This window comes from Cherax quadricarinatus, chromosome 85, assembly GCF_038502225.1.
Source record: "Cherax quadricarinatus isolate ZL_2023a chromosome 85, ASM3850222v1, whole genome shotgun sequence".
In the NCBI taxonomy this organism is placed as follows: Eukaryota; Metazoa; Arthropoda; class Malacostraca; order Decapoda; family Parastacidae; genus Cherax; species Cherax quadricarinatus.
In genome coordinates, this window is record NC_091376.1 from 1,748,808 (window position 1) to 1,775,069 (window position 26,262).

Sequence of the window (26,262 nt, forward strand, 5' to 3'; positions counted from 1 at the left end):
GTTCACTCAGAGATGTGTTCACTCAGAGATGTGTTCACTCAGAGATGTGTTCACTCAGAGATGTGTTCACTCAGAGATGTGTTTACTCAGAGATGTGTTCACTCAGAGATGTGTTCACTCAGAGATGTGTTCACTCAGAGATGTGTTTACTCAGAGATGTGTTCACTCAGAGATGTGTTCACTCAGAGATGTGTTCACTCAGAGATGTGTTCACTCAGAGATGTGTTTACTCAGAGATGTGTTCACTCAGAGATGTGTTCACTCAGAGATGTGTTCACTCAGAGATGTGTTCACTCAGAGATGTGTTCACTCAGAGATGTGTTTACTCAGAGATGTGTTCACTCAGAGATGTGTTCACTCAGAGATGTGTTTACTCAGAGATGTGTTCACTCAGAGATGTGTTCACTCAGAGATGTGTTCACTCAGAGATGTGTTCACTCAGAGATGTGTTCACTCAGAGATGTGTTCACTCAGAGATGTGTTCACTCAGAGATGTGTTCACTCAGAGATGTGTTCACTCAGAGATGTGTTCACTCAGAGATGTGTTCACTCAGAGATGTGTTTACTCAGAGATGTGTTCACTCAGAGATGTGTTCACTCAGAGATGTGTTTACTCAGAGATGTGTTCACTCAGAGATGTGTTCACTCAGAGATGTGTTCACTCAGAGATGTGTTCACTCAGAGATGTGTTTACTCAGAGATGTGTTCACTCAGAGATGTGTTCACTCAGAGATGTGTTCACTCAGAGATGTGTTCACTCAGAGATGTGTTCACTCAGAGATGTGTTCACTCAGAGATGTGTTCACTCAGAGATGTGTTCACTCAGAGATGTGTTTACTCAGAGATGTGTTCACTCAGAGATGTGTTCACTCAGAGATGTGTTCACTCAGAGATGTGTTCACTCAGAGATGTGTTCACTCAGAGATGTGTTCACTCAGAGATGTGTTCACTCAGAGATGTGTTCAGTCAGAGATGTGTTCACTCAGAGATGTGTTCACTCAGAGATGTGTTCACTCAGAGATGTGTTCACTCAGAGATGTGTTCACTGTTATTCAAGGTAGAGTAACATTATTGTTATGACCAGTGTTCATTTCCGCTAACATGAGCTGTCGCCAAACGCACTCATTACCCTCTTCCGCCTCACGCACATTTCCTCCAGTTACGTTACTCACGGTGCCAATCAGATTCTCGAGGAATATATAAGTGCCAATCAGATTTAACAAAAATGAATAGGTACAGACCAGATTTTGCGAATATTAGAAGTTCTTATTTTGATTTTTGAAATAGCTATTGATACCAATTAGTCTAGTAATCCCGGGTGCCTAAAATTTGATATAAATACTAGGTGCCAATCAGATTCTAATTAGGTTCTAGTTAGATTGGGGGATGCCAATCAGATCATTGATGAACTAGATAGAAATTAGATTCTAACACTAGGTGTCAGTCGTATTCTAGGAATAGTTGGGGCCAATCAGGACATAAGAAGATTAGAGATGCCGATCAGATTATAAGAAGACAGTACAAACTTGATTTTAGGAAGACAATCAGATTCTAAGAAGACAAGAATGTTCCAATCAGGTTCTAAGAAGACAAGAAGACCGGACGACACCAGTGAGGAAGACGAGTGTGCCAATCAGATCTAATCTGATTGGCACACTCTGATTGGTGCCAATCAGAAGATAAAAAGGCCAGATAATCTTCTATTTTGGAAATGTTAGGCAATCAGGTTTTTACCAATTAAAGAGAAAGTATTTAAAATTTCTTGGATCAAGAGCCTTATCCTCCCATTTGAGTTAAAAACGTGACTTATACAAGCCAACAGTGTTTACCCCTTAATACGTAATGTGTATGAGAGAGTTCCTTTCATACGTACGGTACGTGATCTGTATGAGTTCCTCTCGTACATACGTGATGTGTATGTGTATAATTCTTTTATACACATATATGTATGAGTCTTTATTCATACACGTAAAATGTGAGAATCTTTGCCTCTTACGTAATATGTGGTCAAATAATCCTCTCACATATGTAAAGTGCTAGTTTCAATCTTACATATGTAAAGTGCTAGTTTCAGTCTTTCTTACATGTGTAAAGTGCTAGTTTCAATCTTACATATGTAAAGTGCTAGTTTCAGTCTTTCTTACATGTGTAAAGTGCTGGTTTCAGTCTTTCTTACATATGTAAAGTGCTAGTTTCAGTCTTTCTTACATATGTAAAGTGTTGGTTTCAGTCTTTCTTACATATGTAAAGTGCTGGTTTCAGTCTTTCTTACATATGTAAAGTGCTGGTTTCAGTCTTTCTTACATATGTAAAGTGCTGGTTTCAGTCTTTCTTACATATGTAAAGTGTTGGTTTCAGTCTTTCTTACATATGTAAAGTGCTAGTTTCAGTCTTTCTTACATATGTAAAGTGCTAGTTTCAGTCTTTCTTACATATGTAAAGTGCTAGTTTCAGTCTTTCTTACATATGTAAAGTGCTAGTTTCAGTCTTTCTTACATATGTAAAGTGCTGGTTTCAATCTTTCTTACATATGTAAAGTGTTGGTTTCAATCTTACCCACACATCTTTCTCTCACAGACACGTGTATAAGTAAGAGAGACGTCCTCTATCACGCAGGTAACGTACGTGTGTGTGTGTGAGTGTGTGACAATCTTACTCCACCAGTAATGTGTTTAAGAATCTCTTTCACACACATCGCGTGTGTACGATGTAACTCACACGCACGTAACGATTATGTTCGAACCGTTCTCTCAAACGCACCTTACGAATATGTTCGAATCTTTCTCTCACATTTAACGAATACGTTCAACTCTTCCTCTAACTCACACCTAACAATAAATATATATTTTCTTTAAGCATAATCAAGAAAAATAGATTTAAATAAAATATACAAGACAGAAACAATAATGAAAATGAATATAAAGTTCTTGTTAGAAGTTCAGCGCCAGTTTAGTTGTTTTGAAATGGAAGAGGTTCAATTATTAGCGGAAAAATAATGTTCATTGTGGAACAATGTTGTCAGTCATGAGTCATGAAGTGCATTATACAGTAGCCATAATATGTGTATAATGACATGAAGATTAAATATCTCTTAAAGTGGCTAATACACTTGAATCAGCTTAGAGAGAGAGAGAGGGAGAGAGAGAGAGAGAGAGAGAGAGAGAGAGAGAGAGAGAGAGAGAGAGAGAGAGAGAGAGAGAGAGAGAGAGAGAGAGAGAGAGAGAGAGAGAGAGAGAGAGAAAGAGAGAGAGAGAGAGAGAGACAGAAAGACAGAGACAGAGGGAGACAGAGACAGAGGGAGACAGAGAGACAGAGACAGAGAGAGACAGAGAGAGACAGAGAGAGACAGAGAGAGACAGAGAGAGACAGAGAGGTGTCTACTCAGTCAAGTTTTTCATGAAAGCTTTGAAGTTTCAAAGGTAAACTTTATGGACGTGTTGGTGTTGAGTGCGTCAGACAGCTGTAAGACGGAGCTCAGAGAACTCCACTAATGTACATCAACAAACCAATTTATATACACTGTAAGGTGTGTATATATACAGAAAGAGGTAGGTGTATATTTCATCATATATTCACTTGCGTATATATTTCGATGAATGTGAATTTGTATATACTTCGAAAGGTTTGTATATCTCAGTGTATATACACACAGAGTTTATATTGATTCCCATTTTAAATATTAAATTATCTTTGGTGGTGTAAGTCGATGTCTTTAAACCTAATTAACAAAACCACCAAACAGGGATACACTTGTTATACACCCCAGGTGTATATAATTAAGTCGTTTGAGCTGTATGACTCTTGTGGATGTAGCGCTTAGTTGTGATTATAATAATATATAATAGGAATAATAACTTTAGAACGGTTCATCCAATAAGTTTCAAACTTTCATCATTTGTGTAAGGTGACGTGGAACAGATTCTTGGGACAATTAATATGCTCACGTGAACTATGTTCATTGTTGAACACATTCCCAGCATCCTCATTATAATCATGGGAGAGCGCTAAACCCGTAGGATTATACAGTGCATGTGGCGGGGGGGGGATGGAAGGTATTCAGGCTCAGTTCAGGGAACCGGAGCACAGATCCAATTCTCTAGATCAAGAGCCCCTCACCAGCATCACGGAACCTCCCTTCAGAGGTTCAAAATCCTTAGTGTTGTCTCAAACGTTCAGAAAACGACGTTACATATTGAGGTAATCAATCCCTTAGTTTTCAGTCGATATATTCAGTCCATGAAGACTGATGCACGGGACACATCTACTATAAGCCAAGGGACAGATTACCTCAAACTCCTCATCGTCCAATATTTATATCTGTACTGGACAGATGAAGCCACCTGTGGGCGAAAAACTTTCTAATTCTTCAACTTGTTGTTTTTATAAATCATTTACATCCAAATTTACCAAACTTATTATAACGAACTGTTCAATATCAATATTTAACCGATAATATTGCAAAATATTAAAAATATTTTTAACTAGTTCACCGCCCTGTAAAAGATATTTCTTACCCGAGGACCTGGATGATAGTTAAGGGCTCTTGATCCAAGCAATTTGATCTATTCATTTTCTTCGGATCAAACCTTCGGATCAAACCTGCAGCTACGTTTTTTCTCCCCAGGTTCAGTGTAATCCTTACGTATTTAGCGCCTCCCCCTTAATATGTGATGTAATGGGTTAGAAAACTGACAAGTTGAACAATGAGGCTGAATACATCGACTCCAGGATGAGGGACTGATTATCCCATTCTCCTCAACTTTCATATTTATTCCTATATTAGACTGAAGAAGCCACTGGCTGGCGAAACGTTTCCTTAATAAAGATTTTTAACTGCTGCACAAGAGCTTCAATCTTCCCCCTTGACAGTGTAATGATAATCCTTGAAGCAGCAGGAGAGAGCTTTGTGAAGGAGAGGCAGTGAGCTCCCTGGAGTGGACCTGTCAAGAGTATAATGATCCTTGAAGCAGCAGGAGAGAGCTTAGTGAAGGAGAGACAGTGAGCTCCCTGGAGTGGACCTGTCAAGAGTATAATGATCCTTGAAGCAGCAGGAGAGAGCTTTGTGAAGGAGAGACAGTGAGCTCCCTGGAGTGAACCTGTCAAGACTATAATGATGATCCTTGAAGCAGCAGGAGAGAGCTTTGTGAAGGAGAGGCAGTGAGCTCCCTGGAGTGAACCTGTCAAGAGTAAATAAATCTGGAGAACAATTAGACAAGCCAACAGTTGCCTTGGTAATGGTAGGAAGCAGCAGGACGCTACGGCCTTTCCAAGTGCATTCATAATGAAGAGTAACAGAGAAGACATGGGGGAAATTAGACACATGTGCAACACCTGGGTATCTTTATTTGAAAACGTTTCGTCAACCAGTGAATTTCTCGGTTCGGTACAGGGTTGATAGACTAAGACAGTGGGAGACTAGGTAGTCAGTCCCTCAGCCTTGAAGAACTATACACAGAATACAATGGAAGATGTTAAGTGTTTATTCCTTATCTTGTCGATATGTTACACTAACCACTAAGTCACCTCATCACTGAAGTGACTTAGTGGTTGGTTAACTGGGATTAAAGCCAATTGACTTAACGAGCGTCATTAAGACTGCATGTCGGGTGCTCACCAGCAGCCAGGAATACGTTTATCTTTAAAATAGTGACTAAATACACTGTATATACTCGGAGAACTATAGACCACTTGGTTAACATTGTTTCAAATCTAGTAATCATAAAGAGTCATTAGGCCTACATACAAGATGTTCATCACAAGTCAAAAATATTTTAATCCAAATATAGGCCTAAAGTGATATATATATATATATATATATATATATATATATATATATATATATATATATATATATATATATATATATATATATATATATATATATATGCAATAAGATCACAGTAAACAGGTGATTTCAGAATATACAAAACAACCACTCTGAAAGAATAGAGAAATTCCTAGCGCTTTCGTGACAACTCACATTATCAAGGAACTATGAAAGTAAAGCATCCAAGGAAGCTATATAAGGGGTCTGGCCAACACCTCACTATTAGATCCCACAACGGTTAAACACCTGACGCGCGCCGGCCCAACTGGACAGGTCCTTTGCACAACTCACCAACAAACTATTCTACCCAAGAAAATTTAAAAATTATTATTTGTCCAGTGTATTATTAAATTCTTCCCAAATTCTATTAATTATAAATGGATCTAATTTATATAAACCAAAGGAAATATTCATATTATTGTCAAAACTGCTTTTTATGAAACAAGATTCAATTATATTCCTGTCGACCATGGACTTGCTTGATACTATTTTCTCAACTTTTTGAAAATCAATTGGATGGTTAAAATCTCTTACATGAATAAATAGAGCATTGGAATCTTGTCCAGTTCTAATGCTATATTTATGTTGTTTTAATCTTAGTTCGAGATTTTTACCAGTTTTACCGTAATAAACTTTATCGCAAATTTTACAAGGAATCTTATAGACACATCCATCAGCATTTTGGGAGGAATTCTTTATCGAAAGTTTTTTTTACTGTATCAAGATTTTTGAATACAACTTTAATATTAAAAGTCTTAAGAAGAGAAGGCATATCAACCAAGTTTTCATGGTAAGGGAGAACCAACATATTTTTAGTTGAATAAGGCTGGTTGTCCCTTTTTGGATTGTAAAAAGTATTTCTAGCAACTTTAAAAGATTTATCAATTACATTTCTTGGGTATTTTAAATCATTACCTATTTCATAAATTTTGGATATTTCCTCATCTATGAACTCAGGACTACAAATTCGTAAAGCTCTCAAAAACATTGATGAGAAAACAGACAGTTTGACTCTATCTTGATGCGAGGAATAATAGTGGACATTCCATCAGAATGGAAACACAGTATGTTGGATCATTGCTATAATAAACTCAGAAAATTTGTAATGAACTCAAGAGCAAACTACAAAGAAAATTAGACATTTTAATTGAAAATAGTGATTGGACAAAGCATGCTAATAACAATTTTGTAATTAACTTATCAGGTGAAATTTTAGACAAACATACAACTGCTGCTCTAGGTTTTGGCCTAAGTTTTGCAACTTCAAAAAAACTTAATAATGTTGAAATTGCAAAAGCCTTTTGTAACTTTGAGAAATTTTCTGATTTATCCTCTGATGAAATTAATATTAGTAAAGGAATGGTATATAGCTCTATGTTAAAACCAAACATTCCCAATTGCCCTCAAAGATTCTTTAAGTCTTATGATACACTTAATAACAATTAAAATTTGCGCCTTACTAAAGCAGACAAAATAAATGCAATAGTAATTATGAAAGAAAATGATTACCAAGAAAAAATGAATAATCTCTTAGATGATACTGAAACCTATTCTAAACTTAGGAAAAATCCCCTAGAAACCGTTAACAGCAATTTCAATAAAACAATAAAACTTCTACTGAAAGGCAAAGACGAATTAGTCAAACAATTTACTTCCACTAATCCATCTTTACCTTACATGTATGGACTAATAAAAACACACAAACCAGGGAATCCAGTCAGACCAATTATTAGCTCCATAGGGTCAGTTTCATATAAATTATCCAAATGGCTTGTTGATATTTTGAGCCCTATTGTTGGCAAGCAGACACTGCTGCGCGGTCAGCAGTACATGACCTACCAGTTTCATGTAGAGGTATTCCATTTACGGACTATTTTGCTGCAATATCTTCCCAACTTCACACCCGTTGGCAACAACGTTGGTCTACTATGCTCGGCAACAAACTTCAATCTATTAAACCGAGTGTAGGTTACTGGCCGTCTTCTTATCACCAGTGTCGAGGTTGGGAGACTATTCTCTCCCGTCTTCGCATTGGCCATACTCGTCTTACTCATGGATATCTCATGGAGAGGCGCCCTGCTCCTCTCTGTGAGAATTGCCAAGTTCCATTATCAGTCAGCCACATTCTGTTGGACTGCCCACTTTATCAACGAGCACGCAGAATTTACCTCCGTCGTCGTCTTCGCTCCACTGCTCTCTCTTTACCTTCCCTTCTCGCTGATGGACCCACCTTTCATCCAGACTCTCTCATTGACTTTTTGGCAACAACTGACTTACTTCACAAATTCTGATACCTTCAGCCTTTTCTACTTCAATCTCTTGCTACCCCCTACCCCCGTACTATCCCCTGCCCCGCTGTTTTCTGTAACCTACTGATCATCCCTCCTCCCTTCTGCCATCCAATACCCTCGCTTCCTTCCCTACCCTGCAGCGCTGTATAGCCCTTGTGGCTTAGCGCTTCTTTTTTATTATAATAATAATATTGTTGGCAAAATTTCTAACTTTAATGTTAAAAACAACATAGACTTGGTTGATAAATTAAGCTCCTTGACTGACTTAAATGATTTTAACATGGTTAATTTTGATGTTACTTCCTTGTTTACGAAAGTTCCTGTTGATGATTTATTAAGTTTCTTATCTGAAGAACTCGTTAACTATGATTTACCATTGCCAGTTCCTACTATCATTAAACTTATTAAACTTTGCATTCTTGATGCAAAATTTGTATTTAATGATAAGTTTTACACTCAGAAGTTTGGTATGGCAATGGGAAATCCTCTTTCACCTGTTCTTAGTAACCTATACATGGAATTTTTTGAAACAAGGTTGCTTAACAACATATCTGGTTCAGATATGTTGATGATATTTTGTGTCTTATGCCCAAAAATGTAGATATACACCATTTCCATAAAAAATTTAATAACTTAGCCCATTCTATAAACTTTACTGTTGAGTTTGAAGAAAATAACTCATTGCCTTTTCTAGATGTTTTAATTATTTAGGGTAATAATGAATTCAAATTTAAAATTTACAGAAAACCTACAAATAACAGTTCCAATGTCCACTATTATTCCTCGCATCAAGATAGAGTCAAACTGTTTGTTTTCTCATCAATGTTTTTGAGAGCTTTACGAATTTGTAGTCCTGTGTTCATAGATGAGGAAATATCCAAAATTTATGAAATAGGTAATGATTTAAAATACCCAAGAAATGTAATTGATAAATCTTTTAAAGTTGCTAGAAATACTTTTTACAATCCAAAAAGGGACAACCAGCCTTATTCAACTAAAAATATGTTGGTTCTCCCTTACCATGAAAACTTGGTTGATATGCCTTCTCTTCTTAAGCCTTTTAATGCTAAAGTTGTATTCAAAAATCTTGATACAGTAAAAAAACTTTCGATAAAGAATTCCCCCCAAAATGCTGATGGATGTGTCTATAAGATTCCTTGTAAAATTTGCGATGAAGTTTATTACGGTCAAACTGGTAAAAATCTCGAACTAAGATTAAAACAACATAAATATAGCATTAGAACTGGACAAGATTTCAATGCTCTATTTATTCATGTAAGAGATTTTAACCATCCAATTGATTTTCAAAAAGTTGAGAAAGTAGTATCAAGCAAGTCCATGGTCGACAGGAATATAATTGAATCTTGTTTCATAAAAAGCAGTTTTGACAATAATATGAATATTTCCTTTGGTTTATATAAATTAGATCCATTTATAATTAATAGAATTTGGGAAGAATTTAATAATACACTGGACAAATAATAATTTTTAAATTTTCTTGGGTAGAATAGTTTGTTGGTGAGTTGTGCAAAGGACCTGTCCAGTTGGGCCGGCGCGTGTCAGGTGTTTAACCGTTGTGGGATCTGATAGTGAGGTGTTGGCCAGACCCCTTATATAGCTTCCTTGGATGCTTTACTTTCTTAGTTCCTTGATAATGTGAGTAGTCACTAAAGCGCTTGAAATTTCTCTATTCTTTCAGAGTGGTTGTTTTGCATATATATATATATATATATATATATATATATATATATATATATATATATATATATATATATATATATATATATATATATATATATATATATATATATATATATATATATATATATATATATATATATATATATATATATATATATATATATATATATATATATATATATATATATCAGTGAAAATCATTGCGGTGATACATAATGTAAACGATAATGAAGACATGAACTACATCGTTGTACGAGAATGGTATACAATACCGACAAGATGAAAACTGGCACAAGTGCAACATCTGGGTATCATTATTGTAGACGTTTCGCCATCCAGTGGCTTTATCAATGCAGATTCCAGGACATAATTTGAAGACAGAAAAACTATATACAAAAGATGAGGTAATCAATCCCTCAGCCTTGGAGTTGGTGTGAAGATCACCGTAGTCGTGAAGATTCTGGAATGATTAGGATTTTGTTACATGGATATATCGTAGCAAACCGCCGGGAATGTAAAGCTGAGGCATCTTAGGAAGGTGTTAAGACGGAGGAGGATAAAGACATCCTCCTAGCAGCGATTAGGGGAGTCAGTCAGCAGTTGGAAGTTCCAGCTTATGAGAAATAGCCTGGAGTAGGAATGTCTTCCCAAAAGAGAGCAGTGATCCCAGCTCCCAGGGCAACGTGAGAAATCTCGTTGTGCTCCAAGGGAGACTTCGCAAGGGTATCGTTCTGGTCACTGCCGAAGTTGTTACACTGACCAGGTACTCGGATCAGTGATGGATGTATGCGGTCTGCTTATTCTGACTAGAACCAGAAGCAGCTTTTCTCTACGTATGGCTTCTTCAGATTAAGACTGGCCAAACGTTCCCGTTAATAAATCTCGTAACATTACCCAAATGTCGTCTTCCACACAGTGATAACATAAGGCATGACTCTAGCTTATTAATAACGTTACCGAGTATCTTATTGAAGGCAGCATCCATGCGCAGTCATGAAGACTAGCCATGCTACTCTGTTCTTCAAGCAATGCACAATTTATAGGTGGGTTTATGGGAGTTCAGCAGTCAGTGGTTTTGCAAATTGAACTAGAGGAAATATTGAGCCGGCTATTTACTTATAGCTTCACATTCACTCGTTTTGGATCCATTAGTGTACAGACAAGTGACTGAAGTAGCGAATTACGATTTGTCGATAGTGTTTGTCAACCTTCTGCGCAAATTGGTGTTTGGTTGCGAGCCACGAAGCGCACACTGATTTTCGATGGCTACCCAGCGACTACCTATATTTTCGCCAGCTTGTTTATCTTACGATGCTGGACGCTTGACAGAGACTAGTCTGACAGCCAGATTCCAAAGAATCTGCTGATAGTTTTAGTGTGCTACAGGATGGTCGAGATACACTTCACCAAGCGTGGCTTCTTCAGTCGTAATGGTGAAATAACTAAAGCAGTAATAAATACACCAGAGGGAAACAGGTGAAAATGAATACAGATGAACAAAAAGTAGAGATGTGTATATGTGAATAGAGGTAGGAAGCTTCACTGGCTAGTTGGGAAGAAATCACTTTGCAAAACTTTGGAAATGCTATAACTGCCGGATTTTTGTGGGACATTGTGACTAGGCAAATGTTTTTGTTAGCGGGTTTGAGTTTGAGAAGGACATGCCTTGCATGGGCCAGTAGGCCTGCTGCAGTGTTCTTCCATTCGTATGTTCTCACATCATGACAACCTTTAAACACTTAGGATTGCATAGTATGTTTTCTCTGATTACTGACTTGCTTTTTTCCCAATTCATGACGTGGCCCTTTACGATCCTGTGTTGAACACTTATTTTTATGACTCGAGAAATCGTAATAACATGATTACAACCCCCGGAGCGGGTGGGGTTTAAAACCATGGCGATTTTAGCCAGCAGGCCCAGTGGCGTACTCACTGGCCTGGAGTTTTACGACTCATTCGCAATGGGGTTCAAACCTCACCGGTTCCGTGATTGAGCATAGCTGTTCTAGTCGTCGCAGTTAAACACACATTCGTGTTCATATACTCTGTTCCAGAGATCATATTGTTTCACCCACATACTCTTACATACTACACAAGGTTCGACTTAAAGTACACTAGAAATTACATCGCCAGTCTGTTCCCTTCTTACTAAATCTCTAACAGAGGTTACTAAGCTAACAGCTGTTTGAAATTGATTTCCTGTCATTGTCAAGGATATGTTGGATGACGTCGTGCTGACAGGTTGAGTAATATACCTGGTGCTTCCTCTGTTGTATGCTCTTCCTGTTGATAATGCATGTTGCATGCTTTCTGCGGTCGATGTTGAAGTGAAGTGGGAAGTGTAATGCATAGTTTCAAGGTCCGTTTAATTTATTTACATTCCTCTAAGATGGACTGTGAGCTGGACACATCATTGAGACCCAGAAATTGGTTTAAAAAGACGGGTGAGAAAACACTAGGATATGTTAGAAAACGTTTCGGTCCTGCTACCTTGATCACTTCTAACACAGAGGTTGTGTGTTAGAAAGGCTCAAGGTTTTAGGACCGAAACGTGTCACATAAATATATGCTCGTGTTTGCTCAAGTGTCTCTTTAAGAAGGCGGCTCGACATCAATAAAAGATAACGAATTAAGTAATCTAATTATACGGAAGTTTGAGCGAAATGTCAATAGATAGCATTATTCAAAATGTTGAAATATATTCATCTTCTAAAAGAATCTTATCACGACGCCTCTCAGTTAGGTTATGACTGGAGTAAAGAAAAGCCTCAAGGGAAGTTTCTTGATGCTGTTGAGGGGCTCATGATCTAGGGAATTAGATCTGTGCTCCAGTTCCCTGAATTAAGCCTGAATACCTTCCATCCCACCCCCCACACAGGCTCCGTACAATCGCTACGGGTTTAAGGCTCCCCACAATAATACCAATGGAGTAAAAAATATAGCAAGTCATGTCGAATAGTCTTGGAAATTAGTCTCTTAGGACAGATCGAAATATCATTAACGTAATCTATCCAGGTGATAGAGTAAGGGATGGCAGGCAGTGTGATATTGGTTCGACCAAATTGTATTTTCTTCCCCTCGAAGCTGAAGTAATTACAACGTATACAAAGCTCTTAATAGATCACTATGTTTGACACTATTAGATGAACAAGACTTGGACAACACCCTGGATTTTTTGCTATATTTACTTCATTTTCTGCAAACTGAGTCATTTCAAGACCACCACCATCGTCCACTAAACTTTCTATGGTTCTTTTGGTACAAATTTATTAATTTTTACATTAACATAAATGAAAAAATATATTTTTAAACTTATAAGAGAAAAATTGAGAAAAGTCTTACTTGGAGCCTTTTCTTGTGGAACCTGGTTCAACTGCACCAATAGAAGTTTTGCTCCTGGTTCATGGTAAATCTGGAAATGGAAAATTTCTGTGGTTCGACCCCCCTTTCCTTGATGCCCCGAGCACGTGCTTATTTTGTTTAATGGTAAATGCAACCCTGGGACAGAGGGCCATACACTGGAGCCCTGGGACAGAGGGCCATACACTGGAGCCCTGGGACAGAGGGCCACACACTGGAGCCCTGGGACAGAGGGCCATACACTGGAGCCCTGGGACAGAGGGCCACACACTGGAGCCCTGGGACAGAGGGCCACACACTGGAGCCCTGGGACAGAGGGCCATACACTGGAGCCCTGGGACAGAGGGCCACACACTGGAGCCCTGGGACAGAGGGCCACACACTGGAGCCCTGGGACAGAGGGCCACACACTGGAGCCCTGGGACAGAGGGCCACACACTGGAGCCCTGGGACAGAGGGCCACACACTGGAGCCCTGGGACAGAGGGCCACACACTGGAGCCCTGGGACAGAGGGCCATACACTGGAGCCCTGGGACAGAGGGCCATACACTGGAGCCCTGGGACAGAGGGCCACACACTGGAGCCCTGGGACAGAGGGCCATACACTGGAGCCCTGGGACAGAGGGCCATACACTGGAGCCCTGGGACAGAGGGCCATACACTGGAGCCCTGGGACAGAGGGCCATACACTGGAGCCCTGGGACAGAGGGCCATACACTGGAGCCCTGGGACAGAGGGCCATACACTGGAGCCCTGGGACAGAGGGCCATACACTGGAGCCCTGGGACAGAGGGCCATACACTGGAGCCCTGGGACAGAGGGCCATACACTGGAGCCCTGGGACAGAGGGCCATACACTGGAGCCCTGGGACAGAGGGCCATACACTGGAGCCCTGGGACAGAGGACCATACACTGGAGCCCTGGGACAGAGGACCATACACTGAAGCATTATATCTTAGTGTTCAAACATTCAGCCTTTAAGACACACCGCTATGCACACTTTACAGAAAGCGGTAAAACATTTCACCGTCATTCATAAGATTTCTGAAATCTTGAGACGGTATCCACATTTTTCTATAGACCAGATAAATGAGCAGATTTGTTTACGAGACCAACCCAATAATGACCAAGTTTTTAGCTGTAACAAGTTACTGAAGTGTATGTTATTTTTGTGTATTTTGGTCTGGAGAAATTGGAGAATTTCTTCAGAGGTGATGTTTGACAATGCTTTGATCATACGGTCGAGAAGTTCCGCTGGCTTGGTAATACAGTGGACGGTTAGGTTAGGAAAAAATCAGATTCAGGAAGGATATAGGAAAGCACTGGTTTGGTAATAAAGTTGTGGATGAGTGGAACAAGCTCCCGAGTACAGTTATTGAGGCTGAAACGTTGTGTAGTTTTAAAAATAGGTAAGATGTGGGTGTGGGTGGGTGTGAGTTGGACCTGACTAGCTTGTGCTGCTAGGTCTGGTACAGTGCTCCATCCTTGATTGGGGATGACCAGACTGGGTGGGTCATTGGGATAATCCGGGGGGTGGGTCATTGGTCTAATCTGGGGGGGGGGGCATGGACTTGCTCCGCATGGGTCAGTAGGCCTGTTGCAGTCTTCCTTCTTTCTTATGTTCTTATGAAACAGGACAAGTGTTTCCCGAAGCGGGTCTGACTCGTATGATAACTCGTAGCTGGAGTTTTTGGTCATCTGACCGAGGCCTTCCACTGGCTTACCTTTCCACCCCTTTCAAAATTAGCTATTATTTCCCTTAAATTGTACATACAGTGGACCAGCATACCAGTAGTAAATAGGGCAAATATCGAATGTTTGTACTTGTTTGTGAATCGTGGATACAGTTTGGTGGGTACTATTATTTCTTCATGTTAAAATTGTTCTGGCTACTGTCTTGTTCCCCTCAGGGAAGGTTCCTTGATGTTGGTGAAGGGCTCTTGATTTAGAGAATTGGATCTGTGCTCCAGTTCCCCGAATTAAGCCTGAATGCCTTCCACATCCCTCCCCCCCCAGGCGCTGTATAATCCTCCGGGTTTAGCGCTTCCCCCTTGACTATAAGAATAATAATAATACTATCTTGTTGTGATTGTGGTTGCTGTGGTTTGTTACTGTATTTGTTGTGGGTGTTGCTATATTCATAAGGAAATGTTCAATTCTTTGTGGTCATATAACGTGTGGCGGTAATGTTTGACAAACAATGAGTGGAAGTGTCCAGTGTCTTAAGGAAGTGGCCAAGCTGGAACATCAGGGAAGTGCTTCAATGGAGTAACTAAACTGAGACATCATGGAAGTGCTTCAAGGAAGTGGACAAGCTTTGTCATCAGGAAAGTGCTTGAAGGAAGTTGCCAAGGAGCCTGGAACACCTAGATGGTGGTGGGTTCTGCTCCATCGATCTGGATCATTGTCCTCTGTGGGGATCCAGCTTCTCACTGTTCACAGGGTTCTTGATGAATCCTAGAGGTGTAAACAACAACCTGATAACCACAAGGTTTCCCTGACAACTAGGTTTTCCTGATAACATCTAGGTTTCAGTGGTGGTGATGTAGTGTGGTTGTTGTTGTAGTGGTGGTCCTGATGTAGGGTGCTTGGTGTTGTGGTCGTGGAAGTGGTCGTAGTGAAGACAGATGATGAACGAGACTCGTTCTTTACTGGTATGTAAAGTCTCTTGTAAGCTTGAGCTTTTAACGTCTGATAGAGTAAGGATAGATTTTGGGAAGGAAGTGTAAACAGAGAGTGAGAAAAAGTCAGGACTTATCACAGTTGCTAGGAGGTTTGTAGCTTATTGTTTCCTCGCAAGAACAGTGAACTAAGAAGATGAAAGAACAGAACACAAAAATAATGGTGAACAATTTTAATAACTGTATATTTTATTGCCAAGATGAGAAATTTAGTGCAACATTTGTGTGTGAAATTAGAAGGTATAATACAGACAGCAAAGACGAAACAACACAAGTGGAAAAGTAGATACATACAGTGGAACCTCCGCTTACGAGTGCCCCACCATGCGAGTTTTTCAGGATACGAGATTCTTTATTGACTACGTTTCGCCTACACAGTGGGCTTTATCAAGTCACCAACAGTCTGTAACTTGATAAAGCCCACTGTGTTGGAACATTGTCAATAAAGGATCACATAACTGCATTTGTGTCCACTTTTCCACAGCATCGGTATTTCACACCATTTATCTCCAAAGACCACACTTGGGACGTCTTTATTGAGGTTTCAATCCTAGGATCTTCATCACTAGAATTGATATCTAGAGTGTATGCACTTGTGTTGCGTCAGTTACACTTTGGTATCTTACTTTGAAGACGTCTTCAAGTGGATAACGAAAGTGTAATGAACACTTGTTAGTGTTCAGTAGTGACCCACATGAGACAGAATCAAAAGATTAATTGATGAGTAGATTTCGATCCCCTTCTGGGATCCTCTGTAGCTGAAGAGGCCATTTTCCAGCTAGGCAGAGTGACTCGGAAAGGAAACAACACTTTAATCATCACTCACTCCATCACTATCCTACCAGATGAGCGGCGATACTACAGCTCAAGAAGTGCAACATATCCCAACCCCTCCTTGTAGAGCGCAAGCACTGTACTTCAAACCTCCAGGACTCGAGTCCGAATAACCGGTTTCCTTGAATTCCTTCATAAATACCTTGCTCACACTCCAACTGCAAGACATAAATGCTTCAACTAGCTATCTTTGTTTCCGTAAAGCTTCCTGTACGTAGCAGACCTCATCAGTCAGATACAGAGGTAACTAATATGGAGCTAAACAATTTGTCAGGTTGAGGGTTAGGTTAGGTTGGGTTGGGTTGGGTTAGGTTAGGTTAGGTTAAGTTAGGTTAGGTTAGGTTGGGTTGGGTTGGGTTAGGTTAGGTTAGTCACGAAACAGGACAAATGTTTCCTGACGCAGATTTTAGTCATGTGATGATTCACCACTGGAGTTTTTGGCCATCTGACCGAAGCCTTCTCCTGGCTTACGTGCCCACCCCTTCAAAAATTAAGATTATTAACAATCTTCAATGGTGTGTCTTGGCTGAGGGACTGACCACCTCAAAATTAATCGAAGGAAGATAAACTGATAAAATCTTCACCTCACCACTGCTTCAGCTGCCTCCAAACTGTATTTAATCACCTCAGAGGTAAATAAAAGAATGCCTACAGGCCTATACGTGGCAGGTCTCCTAAAATCCAACCCTTCCCAGTGCAATATTTTTCTAACTTGTTAACCCTACCGACCCTTTAGCAAAAATATCCAGAATAAACGATTATGACGGTCTTAAAATTAACCATTCTTGTGCGTTTATCCTCCTTTAAGGCTACTTGAAGATGTAACTAGGAAGCGAGTGTTTCTTGCGTCTCCTGGACGGAGGCAAAAATGAAACAAAAAACACAATAAAAACATTAGAAAAACAGTGCAAAAGCAAAAAAAAAAAAATACAAAAATAAAAACATTACAAAAATGCTAAATGAACAATACAAAAACAAAACAAAAACCAGGTCAAAAAGCAGGTTAAAAAGCAGGTCAAAAAGCAGGTCAAAAAGCAGGTCAAAAACCAGGTCAAAAACCAGGTCAAAAAGCAGGTCAAAAACCAGGTCAAAAAGCAGGTCAAAAAGCAGGTCAAAAAGCAGGTCAAAAAGCAGGTCAAAAAGCAGGTCAAAAAGCAGGTCAAAAGGCAGGTCAAAAAGCAGGCCAAAAAGCAGGTCAAAAAGCAGGTCAAAAAGCAGGTCAAAAGCAGGTCAAAAAGCAGGTCAAAAAGCAGGTTAAAAAGGTCAAAAAGCAGGTCAAAAAACAGGTCAAAAAGCAGGTAAAAAAGCAGGTCAAAAAGCAGGTCAAAAATGTCAAAAAGCAGGTTAAAAAGGTCAAAAAGCAGGTCAGAAAGCAGGTGAAAAAGCAGGCCAAAAAGCAGGCCAAAAAAACTGGACAAAAAACTGGACAAAAACAGTATCAGTTCTTGCTGGAATCCTCTTACCCGAGGTTCATCGTTCTGTAAAGTTGAAATAAATATGAAAAGACAATAGGAAGTGTAAGATTTTTTTATATAGGTAGTGATTGTTGTGGTGGTTGTAGTGATTGTTGTGGTGGTTGTGATTGTTGTGGTGGTTGTAGTGATTGTTGTGGTAGTTGTGATTGTTGTGGTGGTTGTAGTGATTGTTGTGGTGGTTGTAGTGATTGTTGTGGTGGTTGTAGTGATTGTTGTGGTAGTTGTGGTGATTGTTGTGGTGGTTGTAGTGATTGTTGTGGTGGTTGTAGTGATTGTTGTGGTGGTTGTAGTGATTGTTGTGGTAGTTGTGGTGATTGTTGTGGTGGTTGTAGTGATTGTTGTGGTGGTTGTAGTGATTGTTGTGGTGGTTGTAGTGATTGTTGTGGTAGTTGTGGTGATTGTTGTGGTGGTTGTAGTGATTGTTGTGGTGGTTGTAGTGATTGTTGTGGTGGTTGTAGTGATTGTTGTGGTAGTTGTGGTGATTGTTGTGGTGGTTGTAGTGATTGTTGTGGTGGTTGTAGTGATTGTTGTGGTGGTTGTAGTGATTGTTGTGGTGGTTGTAGTGATTGTTGTGGTAGTTGTGGTGATTGTTGTGGTGGTTGTAGTGATTGTTGTGGTGGTTGTAGTGATTGTGGTAGTTGTGGTGATTGTTGTGGTGGTTGTGATTGTTGTGGTGGTTGTAGTGATTGTTGTGGTGGTTGTAGTGATTGTTGTGGTAGTTGTGGTGATTGTTGTGGTGGTTGTAGTGATTGTTGTGGTAGTTGTGGTGATTGTTGTGGTTGTGGTGATTGTTGTGGTGGTTGTGCTGATTGTTGTGGTGGTTGTAGTGATTGTTGTGGTGGTTGTAGTGATTGTGGTGGTGGTTGTGGTGATTGTTGTGGTGGTTGTAGTGATTGTTGTGGTGGTTGTAGTGATTGTTGTGGTGGTTGTGGTGATTGTGGTGGTGGTTGTGGTGATTGTTGTGGTGGTTGTGATTGTTGTGGTGGTTGTGGTGATTGTTGTGGTGGTTGTAGTGATTGTTGTGGTGGTTGTAGTGATTGTGGTGTGGTTGTGGTGATTGTTGTGGTGGTTGTAGTGATTGTTGTGGTGGTTGTGGTGATTGTGGTGGTGGTTGTGGTGATTGTGGTGGTGGTTGTGGTGATTGTGGTGGTGGTTGTGGTGATTGTGGTGGTGGTTGTGGTGATTGTGGTGGTGGTTGTGGTGATTGTGGTGGTTGTGGTGATTGTTGTGGTGGTTGTGGTGATTGTTGTGGTTGTGGTGATTGTTGTGGTGGTTGTAGTGATTGTGGTGGTGGTTGTGGTGATTGTGGTGGTTGTGGTGATTGTTGTAGTGGTTGTGGTGATTGTTGTGGTGGTTGTGGTGATTGTTGTGGTTGTGGGGATTGTTGTGGTGGTTGTGGTGATTGTTGTGGTGGTTGTAGTGATTGTGGTTGTGGTGATTGTTGTGGTGGTTGTGGTGATTGTTGTGGTGGTTGTAGTGATTGTTGTGGTGGTTGTGGTGATTGTGGTGGTGGTTATGGTGATTGTTGTGGTGGTTGTGGTGATTGTGGTGATTGTTGTGGTGGTTGTGGTGATTGTTGTGGTTGTGGTGATTGTTGTGGTGGTTGTAGTGATTGTGGTGGTGGTTGTTGTGGTGGTTGTGGTGGTTGTGGTGATTGTTGTGGTGGTTGTAGTGATTGTTGTGGTTGCGGTGATTGTAATGGTGGTTGTGGTGATTGTTGTGGTGGTTGTGGTGATTGTTGTGGTGGTTGTGATTGTTGTGGTGGTTGTGGTGATTGTTGTGGTGGTTGTGATTGTTGTGGTGGTTGTGGTGATTGTTGTGGTGGTTGTGGTGATTGTTGTGGTGGTTGTGGTGATTGTTGTGGTGGTTGTAGTGATTGTTGTGGTGGTTGTGGTGATTGTTGCGGTGGTTGTGGTGATTGTTGTGGTGGTTGTAGTGATTGTTGTGGTGGTTGTGGTGATTGTTGTGGTTGTGGTAATTGTTGTGGTGGTTGTGGTGATTGTTGTGATTTTAATGGTCTTGTAGGATAGTGGTGATGATTCCTGTGGTGGTGATTCCTGTGGTAGTGTAGGATGGTGGTGATTCTTGTAGTGGTGATTGTTGCGGTGGTGTAGGATGGTGGTGGTGGTGATTGTTGCGGTGGTGTAGGATGGTGGTGGTGGTGATTGTTGCGGTGGTGTAAGATGGTGATTTTTGCGGTGGGAATTGTTGCGGTGGTGTAGGATGGTGGTGGTGATTGTTGCAGTGATATAGGGCGGTGATGGTGTTTCTTGTGGTGGTGATTGTTGCGTTGTAGGGTGATGGTGGTGGTGATTCTTTTGGTGGTGATTGTTGGTGTAGGGTGGTGGTGGTGATTGTTGCGGTGGTGTAGGGTGATGCGGGTGAGTCTTGTGGCGGTGATTGTTGCGGTGTAGGGTGGTGGTGATTGTTGCGGTGTAGGATCGTGGTGGTGATGAGGTTTAGTAGGGTGGTGGTGGTGATTGTTGCAGTGATGTATGGTGGTGGTGATTGTTGAGGTGTAGGGTGGTGGTGATTGTTGCGGCGGTGTAGGGTGGTGGTGGTGATTGTTGCGGTGGTGTAGGATGGTGGTGGTGATTGTTGTGGTGTAGGATGATGGTGGTGATTGTGGATGACTGAAACACCTGTAATGTTAGTTATAAAGACACAAGTCCAACTAATGTGACATCTTGTAGTGGCAACGTTTCGCTCTCCAGGAGCTTTATCAAAGCTTGACAAAGCCCCATTATTAAAACTTGTAATGGTTGTGGTGGCAGTGGGGGGGGTACCAGTGGGAAGAGATAGTGGCGCTGACAGAGTGGTAACTTACCTTGTGTAGGTAGGCAGGCAGGTGCTTGCTGGCTTGGGTCATTAGTACCTGCTGGTACAGCCTCTGGTGTGTGAGTGTGAGTGTGAGTGAGAAAGAGAGAGAGTGAGAAAGAGAGAGAGAGAGAGAGAGAGAGAGAGAGAGAGAGAGAGAGAGAGAGAGAGAGAGAGAGAGAGAGAGAGAGAGAGAGAGAGAGAGAGAGAGAGAGAGAGAGAAATTTCTCCCCTTAGGCATATTTACCTCCCATTATCCAGGTGTTATATGATCCCTTAATAATAGACCATAAAAATTATGGAGCACTGAAGTATGCCTACTGGCCTATGCTAGGCAGGTCCAACTCGCACCCACTGATCAATAAAGAACAGTTCTAGAAAGCGCAGCCTGAAGAAGAGCAGAGGAGATATGATTACGACGTACAAGATTCTCACGGAAATGAGAAGCCCTGCGTCAGTAGCAACGCACTGACCAGGCTTCGTGGAGTCGTGCGTCAATAGAGATGCATCAGGCAGACTCTCCCAGTTACCCTTGACGTTAATGACTAAATTACAGCACAGCTAACGAGACGCGATGTGGTAAGGGAGTGGATTGCTGGACAATAACTGCAATGGTTGGGAAGGTGGAGGAGAAGGTGGAGAGAGGTGATGGAGGAGGAGGTGGGGAGGTGGTGGAGGAGGTGGTGGTGGAGATGGAGGAGGGGGAAGTGGTGGAGGATGAGGTGGAGGAGGATGAGGAGGAGGTGGGGAGGTGGTGGAGGAGGAGGAGAGGTGGAGGAGGTGGTAGAGGAGGTGGAGATGTGCTGGAGAAGGTGGTGGAGGTGGTGGAGATGGACGAGAAGTCTAGCACAGTTAGTCACAACATAAGTCATACAGTAGACGTGAAGACAAACAATCTTCATGACAAAACAATAACTTAATACAGTAACTTAATACAGTAACTTAATACAGTAACTTAATACAGTAACTTAATACAGCACGAGGTCAATTTTTATGGGACTGGAAGCCTTCAAGCGGGAGCCTTGATGCTGCAGGACGGCTCTTGATGTGAGGCATTTGAGCTACCCGTCACCTTGAAATCTGATTTTAATTGATCGTGGAGGCTCGATCCACCGTCTGTGTTGTTCAACACAGTGAGCGCTGAATTATTACCTACTAATCTGTAAAAAAAAAAACTATAATCTCCTAGTCCGGCTTCCCCAGTCGATGAAGAACGTCGGAAATCTAACGTTGTGCCAACACTGGTTATGCACGTTCTTTATCGTTCACAAGCGCATGTTCATTCAGAAACACGCTCTTTTAGACTCTCACAAACGCACGTTCGACATAGGACAGGTTACATAACAAGACCAGGGCAAAATTAAAGTACAGTTATTGTAGCATGTGGCGCCAGACGGGGCCAGGGCGGGCCAGGCCGCCGCCAGGGCAGGCCAGGACGGGCCAGGCTCCCGCCAGGGCGGGCTAGGACCCCGCCAGGGCGGGCTAGGCCCCCGCCAGGGCGGGCCAGGCCCCTGCCAGGGCGGGCCAGGCCCCTGCCAGGGCGGGCCAGGCCCCTGCCAGGGCGGGCCAGGCCCCACCAGGGCGGGCCAGGCCCCACCAGGGCGGGCCAGGCCCCACCAGGGCGGGCCAGGCCCCACCAGGGCGGGACTGGCCACCGCTAGGGCTGGAGTACCTATTATCAACATTGTGCTCTATCATCTAATCACACAACTCCGAGCCCATGAGCTTCTCTTGCCAGGGTCGCCCAATCAGCGAACAGGGATTCTGTCACTCTCCTGAAGCTCACCAATCACGAACTCCTAAAATGTGACGTCATAAGCAGACGTAGCCAATAGCAACGTCGCCTGAGTCTTGTAGGCGCAACTTAAAACTTCAGCGAGAAATGCTGGCCCCAGTAACCCGCTAATTCTCCCTAAGGGCTAGTGAGAGGGAAGCGTAAGGAAGAGGATTAGAGAGGGAGGAAAGAGGGAGGAGGAAGTGGGGAAGAATGGAGGAGAAGGCAGAATGGAACATTACTATTGAGGGAGGTGAGCGAGCCGGACGCACTGAGATGCGTCTCCTTGCCCGACGTGACTAAGGCTTCTCACACGTACTTCATTCACTGCTCCCTCGGCAGTACTTGGTGGAGCTTCGAGCCTTCTCAACGTCTCCAACATCTCCAGCAGCTCCAGTGAACACCCTCGTTGATTCCTACGTTAGCCTCTGCGTGTTTGTGTGGGGACAATTATGCAGATGTGATATTCCAATCATTCAAGAATTACACAGTCCTTACGTGTGCTGGCATCTGTTACTTATAGCCCAAATTACGTGTAGGATACAATCATCTTCATCCACTGGATGTGGAGAACATCCAAGCGGAAGATTTGGTCGGGCGATTCGGATAACTACCTGTCCAGGCGTTGAAATCTCCCAGCGGTTGCATTGTGGGGTCAGCCTCTGAAGTGACACTCTCTCTCTAGTCTCATTTCTCTCCTTTATTCAGGAGATGAAACAAGGTTTCAGTGTGACAACATTTCGCTCAGTGATGCCAAATATTGTGCTGTGTTCGTGAATATTTATGGAAGAGATACAAAAGTAACTTCCCAAATTGATAGACGAGAATCATGTAAACAGAAAAGTATGAATTTTGTCGTGGTATTTATGACAAAGGTCAAGTGACCCATTTATCATTTATAATATCTATGTTTCAAACTTTGCGTATTTCTGGTGGCAAAATAATTATATTAATTGCATTATTACCCCAGATAAATATTTTATGTGAAGTATTTGATAAAAATGCATTAAGGTGTTGACATGAGAATGAGTGAAGCGAATGGAATGGAGGCTGGAATCTCAGTGTAAAGATGCTTTATCTAGTGATAATACCGTGCCAGATGAGGTAGTGGTAGACAGTACAGTGACCCAGCTGAACCAGTGCCAAACAAAGTAATAGCAGATAAAACAGTGCTACCCAAAACAGTGCCATACGAAACAGTGCTAGCCAAAACAGTGCCATACGAAACAGTGCTGGCTCAGTGATAGCTGAAACAGTGCCAGACGAAACAGTGCTGGCTCAGTGATAGCTGAAACAGTGTCAGGCTAACTAGTGTGAGTCGATAGTGCTATCTGTAACAGTGCCAGAGGAAGCAATGCCTGGCTCAGTGCAGTGCCAACTTCTATCTTCTCAAAACAGTTTGGATTTAACTCAACATCACAGGTATCTAACACCTCATTGTAGGCCATAGAACATAAAAACAATGAAAAATTATGAATACTCGAAACATTACAATGAAGCTTTATAATGCAAACTTACTTTGAATACTAAAATCGTTACAATGAATACAAAATAAACATGGCTGAACATCCACCATCCATGGAGACTCAGAAGGTAAGCAACTAGACTTGAAAAAAATTGTGATACCCTTCAAGCTCATCTAAGGAATTACCTTCCATTTCCTCAGATCAAACCTTATTACCCCTAATTACCCAGGTGCTGTATGGTCGTTACGTTCTTATGGGTTTGAAGTTCCCCACGAACAACTAATTATATATATATATATATATATATATATATATATATATATATATATATATATATATATATATATATATATATATATATGCAATAAGATCACAGTAAACAGGTGATTTCAAAATATGCAAAACAACCACTCTGAAAGAATAGAGAAATTCCAAGCGCTTTCGTGACTACTCACATTATCAATTCCTTGATAATGTGAGTAGTCACGAAAGCACTTGGAATTTCTCTATTCTTTCAGAGTGGTTGTTTTGCATATATATGTATATATATACGTATATATATATATATATATATATATATATATATATATATATATATATATATATATATATATATATATACATAATATATATATATATATATATATATATATATATATATATATATATATATATATATATATATACGTATATATATATATATATATATAAATTATAAGTTTTAGGAATATAGTCAGTGGTAAGAATAATGGGAATGGGTCTTGTGCAAGAATGGGTCCTGTGTAGGAATGGGTCTTGTGGGGGTATGGGTCTAGTGTGGCTCTTGTGTAAGAGCGATTAAGTAATTCATACTTCTGAACCTGGGATGATTTCGACCAGGAATGAATGGGAAATAATCAAGTTAAATCTGAGTGAGTGAGAGAGGGCCTCAGTCTGTCTGTCTGTCTGTCTGTCTCTCTCTCTCTCTCTCTCTCTCTCTCTCTCTCATTCTCCTCCTGTACATATCTGCACCTACAAGGAACACCTCCGCAAATCTTCATTCTTTTATTTATTATAATCCAAGACTTACGGCTAAATATTTAACAGACGTGGGTTCCAACAGACAACTTTTACCAAATTTTCAAAAGACAGTTTTTACCAATTTTCAATATATTACAAACTAGTATTTAGATCTCCATTGAAAATATTAGCGATAATGCTAGAAAAACGTGACATCACTGAACAGATGATGACATAGATATACGCTTTCTACAATGATGTCAGTGAAACACATTGAAAACTGCAAGAAAATCACTGAAAAAAATCCGTCTTGAGAATGACATAGCAAATAGATAAAATTAACTGATAAATACCCGTATTAAAGTCCGACTAATGAGAATATATTACGCAATCAAACCGTTTTTTTCCTTTGACAATCAATTGTGCAGCCAAAAAAAAGGTTTATTGATATTATATGAACAGTTGCAGTCGATTATAATAATCTCCAGCAAGTGCATAAATGCATATTGCAGAGAGTGGGCTTTGCAATCTAAGTCAAGAAATATGGCTGCAACATGGCTGGAAGCCACACCAGGCAGTCAATATATCATCACGCAGGTGATAACATACTCAAGACGTCCTTAAAAGGTCTTAGAAAAAAAATGCTAGCGACTTGATCAGGAGCCAACAAGTAGCGAGAAAGTAACAGTGAGCATAGGACGAAGACTGAGCCATAATACTGTGAAGGAACACATCACAGAAGGTTAAAAATCATTTTAATATGGCTGGAACAAATCACAAAAGTATAAAAGTCAAGGTATCATGGCTGGAACAAATCACAAATGAATGAAAGTGACAATATCATAGCTGAGACAATTTATGAAAAGATAAGAATCATTGTATTATGGCTGAAAAAACCACACTACACTGACTGAAAAAAATCGCAAAATAATAAAAGCCACAGTATCGTGACTGGAACAAATCACAAAATAAAAATCACAATACCATGACTGGAACAAATCACAAAAAACACAATACTATGACTGCAACAAATCA

General features: G+C 40.8%; 1 protein-coding gene across 1 annotated transcript in view; it reads left to right on the forward strand.

Moving 5' to 3' along the window:
• The first annotated feature begins 22,916 nt into the window (after positions 1-22,916).
• LOC128703140 (uncharacterized) overlaps positions 22,917-26,262 on the forward strand; it is an 83,383-nt gene continuing 80,037 nt past the window's right edge. The window contains exon 1 of the mRNA XM_053797694.2: positions 22,917-24,355. Within this exon, the coding sequence (XP_053653669.2) occupies positions 24,320-24,355 (36 nt within the window). The 5' untranslated portion in view covers positions 22,917-24,319. The remainder of the gene's footprint in view (positions 24,356-26,262) is intronic.